Source organism: Egretta garzetta, unplaced genomic scaffold, assembly GCF_000687185.1.
Source record: "Egretta garzetta isolate BGI_Z169 unplaced genomic scaffold, ASM68718v1 scaffold324, whole genome shotgun sequence".
NCBI classification, from domain to species: Eukaryota; Metazoa; Chordata; class Aves; order Pelecaniformes; family Ardeidae; genus Egretta; species Egretta garzetta.
In genome coordinates, this window is record NW_009259426.1 from 77,519 (window position 1) to 84,158 (window position 6,640).

At 61.5% G+C, this 6,640-nt stretch overlaps 1 protein-coding gene across 1 annotated transcript in view; it reads right to left on the bottom strand.

The window, feature by feature from the left end:
• The window catches only part of LASP1 (LIM and SH3 protein 1), a 28,107-nt gene that overhangs the window by 3,789 nt on the left and 17,678 nt on the right, over positions 1-6,640 (bottom strand). Inside the window, exon 3 of the mRNA XM_035892602.1 lies at positions 1,860-1,967. Within this exon, the coding sequence (XP_035748495.1) occupies positions 1,860-1,967 (108 nt within the window). The remainder of the gene's footprint in view (positions 1-1,859; positions 1,968-6,640) is intronic.

The window sequence follows — 6,640 nt, forward strand, 5'->3', positions numbered from 1 at the left end:
AAAAGCTCCGGGAAATGCTTTCATGGGGTCTCACATCGCCTCGGGTGTAGGGGCTCTGGCTCACCCCAGAGCATGGTGGGTTTCTCCCCCCAGGCAGTGCCCAGGGCTCAGCCAGCAAGAGCAGCTCAGGGCGCTGCAGGGCTCCGAGGGGGAAACAGCTCACAGAATCACGCTCACAGAATCACAGAATGGGTTGGAAGGGACCTTTAGAGGTCACCCAGTCCAACCCCCCTGCAGGGAGCAGGGACACCTTTAACCAGATCCATTTGCTCAGAGCCACGTCCAACCTGGCCTTGACTTCTGGAGCCTCCCTGGCTCCAGAGAAGCTGGGGAGCAGCTCAGGGAAGCCGGGGGGCAGCTCAGGGAAGCTGGGGGGCAGCTCAAGGAAGCCGGGGGGCAGCTCAGGGGAGCTGGGAGCCGGGGGGCAGCTCAGAGAACCCGGGGAGCAGCTCAGGGAAGCTGGGGGGCAGCTCAGGGAAGCTGCCTGTCGAGCAGACGCCCAAGAGTTTTCTCATGCAAAGCTGCGCTCCCGGGGCGGGTTTACTGGTCAGGGAGAACCCAGCCTTCCCAACCCTGCCAGGCTTTGGCAACAGCTCCTGGGCATTTGATAAGGAACTCTCATGACTTTCGCTAGCGGCTAAAGGTTAATTAACTCCCCGCCTTCTGCTGAAGGCTGAGGCTACTGCCGGCTCCCCTTTCGCGACGCCTGGGAGCGCAGGGTCAAGTTTGGGCAGGGGACAGATCTCCCCCGCGTCTGCCGCACCCAGCGCTGCAGCTATACGTGCAAGTGTGCATCTTCTTCCTTCACCATGGCAACGCACAGGCGTCCACGGCTGCTGCGTACCGCACCACCAGCGCCTCGGACGTGGACGGAGGCTGCGGGGTGAAGCGCAAGCTGCCAGGCCAGCCACCACTGAGCTTGGGCATGGTTTTAATGTCATTTTTGGAAATGGAAGAGCTGGGGCTCTTGCAGACACAGGACAGAGCTCCCTTTCCAGAAGGCCAAAGCCGGACAGAGATGCTGGTGTGCACGGCCCCCAGCAACCCCTCCGTCTCAGCATCAAGGCGGGAGGGACGCTGTGCAGGGCCAAGGGACCTTGAGGAGCTCCCTGCCAGGCTGCTCTGGTGCTCCTGTAGGGAGGGAAGCGGATGACGCCGCCTGTCCTACCCTCGGGCCGGGTGACAGCAGGCGCTGGGACCCTGGGGACCGCGCGCAGCCTCAGCACAACCCAGCAGCGGCCAACGCTCCCGACAGCCGGGCGGCTGGAAAGGGCTTTGCAGGAGGCAGAGGAGGCGTGAAGGGAAGCGGAGCCTGGCAGAGGACGGTCACAGCTGCAAAGGGACAGGAGGAAGAGGTGCGCCTTGGGCCGGGGTTTCCGCACACAAACACGAGCCCGAGAGAGCGCAAGAGGGACTGGAGTCCCTCAGGGGAGCAGCGCGGGGCTGGCCCCAGCGAGCCCGGACCCCGCAGTGCCACCCACGTTTGGGTTACGGTGACAACCAGGGACGGATGGGACTGCCCCTGGTCCACATCTGCCCCCACCCAAGGCCACTCCCGGCTGCTCCCCTCCTTGCTTCCCGCAACCGACGTGGACTCGAGCACCTCGGGAGAGGCGAAGGAGCCGGACACCCCTCCGGATCCGGCTGCAGCATCTGCCAGCACGGAGGAGCCGGGAGAGGCGTGAGAGGGTCGCAAGGTGCCCGGGTAAGGGGGTTGGAGAATTTCAAGCTGCTGCAGCCTGGCGTGCTCGTTAGCAGCCACCAAGAGCACGGGTCCGCCCGGGCAGAGCCCGCCCCAGCCTCCTCCGGCGGGAGGAAGGTCACGGCAATATCACACGCAGAGATGAGAAACTACTCACGTTGCTGATCTGATCCTGAGTCTTTTTGATTCTCTGCAGCTCCGGGGTGTCAGCCACCACGCTGAAGCCCTTCCCCTTGTTCTTCTCAAACTCCTCCTTGTAGCGAATCTGGGTAAAAGCAAGAAAAAAAAAAACCAAAAACCCAACAGATTTAGACCCCTGTGCTTCAGGAGAGGCAGCAGCTTTGTAACAGGGCCCTTGCCTTCCTCGGGAGACCCCCCAGCGTATCCAGTAACAGCAAAGCGGGGAATTGCCAAGAGCTGAAACACGCAAACAGCTTCCCATGCATCTGCTGAGCTTGTTTCTCTTTCAGCAGGGGCTGGGGGAACTGGGATTTCATTTGAATTTCCTGTAGGCTACCAGTGCTCCGAGGCCCGTTCCGCGCAGCAGCCGGCCCATGGCAAGCTGCCTGCTTGGCGGCCCGGAGGATTCCACGAGCTACACCGGCACAAGAGCCTTTCCACGGCAGGGGCTGTTCGGTGGCCTCTGGGCAGGAATACACCCAGGAAGGCCAGAACGAACCCAGGGGGTGGGGGCTGGCAAGACACAACCATCCTCATCTCTGTTCGCCAGACACTGACTTCAGCATCCCTTCCCATCACACCCAGGAGCTGAAAAGTCCTGGTTTTCTTTAAAACCCCCCCTCCCCGCCCTTTTTTTTTTTTAAATATAGCTCTACACAGCTTTAATACTGGGGTTTCCAGCCCTCCCAGGAGGGAGCTGATGCAGCCACAGCCCAGATGTGCTCCCCAGCCCACAGCAGCCTCGGCTCCGGGGGTTGCTGGCCCTGCTGCTTCCACCCAAGTCACCCCAGAAGCAGAAGCAGCTTCTGCAGAGGCTGAAACCCAACGGCTGCCTCGATGGCTCCAAGAGGGAAGGAAGCAGCGCCCAGCTGCCTGGCCCGCCCCGACCCAGTGGCTTTGCTGACTTCCAGCTCCGAGCGGCCAGAAAGACACCCCGTTTTCACGAGGGGGCGAAGCGGGTGTGCAGAGACACCCTGACCTCCTCCATCCTCTCCACAAGGTCCTGGCCCTGCACCGGTGGCCATCAGGAGCTGCCTCTGCCCCTTTGGGGAGGAAGGAGCCCTAGGGGCTCTGTTTGGTGGCAGCCTACGATGTGCAGCCCGAGCTGCCCTTCCCAGGGGTTCCCCTCCCTTGCCTTGGGCACTGCGGACAGATGAATGTTGTCACCAAAAGGAAAAGGTCGCCGCTGCTTCTCACGCAAGCGGATTAAAGCTCTGGGCTCCCGTGCAACCAGCACAGGCAGAGCAGCCTGGCTCTGTGTGTGTGCAAGGTGGGGGCCGACGCTCGCCCCCTCCGGCTGCGGGCGGTGGGAGAAGCGGAGCGGGAGCCGCCTTTGATGGAGCGGGATGGGAGAGCGGCCGATGCATCGCTGCCCGAGCGGGGAGATGCTCACCCAAGCACAGGGGCCAGACGCCCACCGTGCCCGGCCAGCACACGCAGCTTCCCGTAACCCTTCCCATCCCACGGCCGGATGGCAGCCCGCCGGAGATGGGATAGTGGGGAAAAGCCGGAGCTTGCAGGATGAGGGCTGTGCTTGCAGATCCGTGCTGCGTTCACGTGCCGTGTCAAGATAAAGCTCGGAGGCAGAGACCTGGCAGCAAGGCGGGGGAGGCGGGATGAAGCCGATGTCTCCCCAACACACGCGCCTCCGCAGACGCTCCTGCAGACCTCGCGTATTTGCCTCCCATCCAGACGGCGCCTCCAGCTGGGCCTGGAAACACCTTTCAAGGAAAGGCTGCCAAGCGTTTTATATCATCTTCTGGAGAAGCCAGGACACACCTCGGCTGCCATCTGGGCTCTCCCGTGGCCTTGCCTGGCTCCAGCACGGGACCCAGGCACAGAGGCAGGGGCAGGCAGCACCGGGGCCGTGCCGATGTGCCCGGGTCAGACCCCTCCAGTGCTGGCGCCAGCCAGGGCCGTGGGCACGCAGCACATCACAGAGCAGGTCCTGTCCCATCTCTGGTCCAGGATGATGCAGGAAACAAGAGATTTCCAGGGAAAAATGAGACACCGCAGTTTCCATTTTGCAGAGGGGCTGCAGGCTCATGCCAGCTCTGGGTTTCCTACCCCCCCGCCAGCCCTGCCAGGGGGCTGGGGCGGCTCAGAGGCCACAGTGCCCATGGCAGGGAGGGTTTTGTCTGGAGCAGGAGGGGATGCCAGGCACCAGCTCTGCGATGGGCACCAGCAGGCACACGGGAGAGCTGGCCGCTGGCTGCAAGGGTTAGGGGTGCAGATACCCCAGAGCTCGGTGCTCTGCTTCCAAACACAACATTTCCACTCCCTACCCTGCAGGCCAGGAGGAAGGCAGGTTCTGGAGGCATGTCGGAGCCCCTACGCCCCCGTCACGGCCAGAGGGTATTGCAGAAACCCTCGGCGAGATGGTACGATTCATGAGCCGCGTTAGAAATCAAACTCTAATGCGACATTAGAAAGCAAAGGCTTAATGAACCAGGCTGCAGGGTCCATCCTGGGAGGTTATTAATATAACCAAGATGCCAAAGCACATCAGAGGAACACGAGAGACCAATGTCAAGGCAGAAGTCTGCTTTTGCTTGAAGCAGGAAGAGGGAAAGGGAAAAAAAAAACCTTTTGCCAGCTGGGTTAAAGAACATACTTTGAATATCACCGATGAGGAGGGAGCAGCCTCGGGTGTTACCCATCGGGCACGAGGAACCAAAGGTTAACAGAGCTGTGACATAAAACCTGTGACACACACCCGGCCGGGGGATCAGGAGGGGGTGACTCAGCCCCACGAGCGGCTCCGCAAGGCGCCAGCCCCAGTTTGCTCAGCCCCGGGCGGGCAGGGGGGCTGTGTTTGTCCCCCATCTGCTCCGCACTCAGCAGAGGCCGTTTTCCCTCGCCGCTCGGCAGCCTGGGCGTGGGATGCTGGCCCTGCTGCCTTGGAGAGGCTGCTCGGAAGAAGAGGGTTTGTATCCCGCAGCCTCCTGCTCAGCCAGCCCCGAGGAGGGGGCACCGGGCTGCGAATGCACAAGCTGATGGCTTTAAAGAAATCGAGGCTAAGAAAGGAAGAGTCGCCAAGCGAGAAGCTAATCGCAGGGCTAAGCAGTTCCTTTGATAAGTTTGGTATTTTTAACCGTCCTAAATCCTACACCCCCTCCCATTTTTCTTGCTTTTTTTACCCCTCTGACTTTCAGAATACAGGAACTCAGCCCTAAAAAAATGCCGTACAGGGATGCCTGACTGCAGAGGGGGACCTGACCCAGGAGTCTTGGGGGAAGGTGCTGGTACCTGGGGGCAGATCTAACCCAAAACACATGTCCAGGGCTGGTGCTCCCGGCTAGCTGGGGCTCTGCACCCCAGCACGCCTGGCCATGGACATCAGAGCACGGCACAAGCATCGGGGCCATGCTGCGAGGAAGCAAGGGAGGCCACCAGGCAGACACTGTCCCCGTGCTCAGCGTGGGGGAATTGCAATTTAACAGGATCCCCGGCCCTTCTTGGCTTTGGCACAGGAGTGGCGGGGCCCCACCGGGCTGCAGCCGTCGCCAGGGCTGAGCGAGGAGGCCGGGAAGGAGGGAGGAAGCATTCGGACAAGGCGCCTTTCAGCTTCTCCCTGCCCTTACGTGGGCACCGGGTTGTGCAGGCAGGAGCCTGGCCGGCAGCGCTGGGTGGGGAGCGGCGACCCCCGGGCACGGGGGAATCCCACTTGCAGCACAGGCTGCCCTTAGGGAGGCATGAATCCTTGCTCCAGCCGCGCTCCCAGCGTCCTGCTCCCTTTGCTCCCTCAGAAACTCAACCGCAGGCGACCCTGGGTGATAAGGAGGGACAGAAATGCACGGTTTGATACATCCCGTCATGCTTTCACCGGGCACGTGAGCACCGCCGGGAGCCAGCCGGGTGCTGTGCACGGGGCCACGGAGAGGTAATAATAGTAATAATAGGGATCCACAATTAATTTCCCCAGAGGAATTGTTCCCTCCACGATAAGGACAGCAACAACTCATGCATCCACGCATCATCCGAAGGGAGCCGGGTGGAGAACAGCCCTTCGCCCACTACAACCCCTGGCAGGTCTCGGCTCAAGTGCATTAAGCCCTGCTGGCCTCCGCGGGGACAGACGCAGGGCTGCGGGAGGGACAGGAGACAGGTACCTGCCTCCCACGCCACCGGAGCCCCCACCCTCCAGCAGGAAGGGTTGCACCCAAAACCACCCGTTTTAGGCGTTCGAAAGAGGAGCCCACAGGACGGGAACCTGCAATTTTCTTGCCGCGCGTGGGCTATAAGAGAAGGCTGCGGGCGTCAAAGCTGTCACTTTGCAGGCTCCTTTGGCCGCACAAGACACCATTATCCGTGACCGGAACGGAAGATGCCTTCCCAGCAGACACAAATAGCGGAGGCACCAGGAGCGACATGAAACCGCTCCAGCTCCGCACGCAGCAACTGGCTTTTCCAGTCACACCGGGGTGGACGGGGAGTGTATTTTTGGTGGGCAGAATTATAGGATCAGCCTCCTAAGGGTCACCCACAAAGCCAGCGGCTCTCCAGCCCCACAGAAGCTTTGATCCAGAGGAATAGGCAAAACTGCCGGGGAGCATCGCTCCCACCGCCAGGTAACGACCCCCCAGCAGTTAGAAATCCCTTGCGGAGGGCACAGACCCGGCGAATTCCCTTCTCCCACTGTGGCTGCTGCCAGCCACGGCTTCTCCGGAGGGACAAGCGCTCGGGGAAGCCTCACACCGAGGACCAAAGGCTTGGCCACAGCTGAGGTTGGCCGGCCAATGCCAGCCCGGAGGCAAG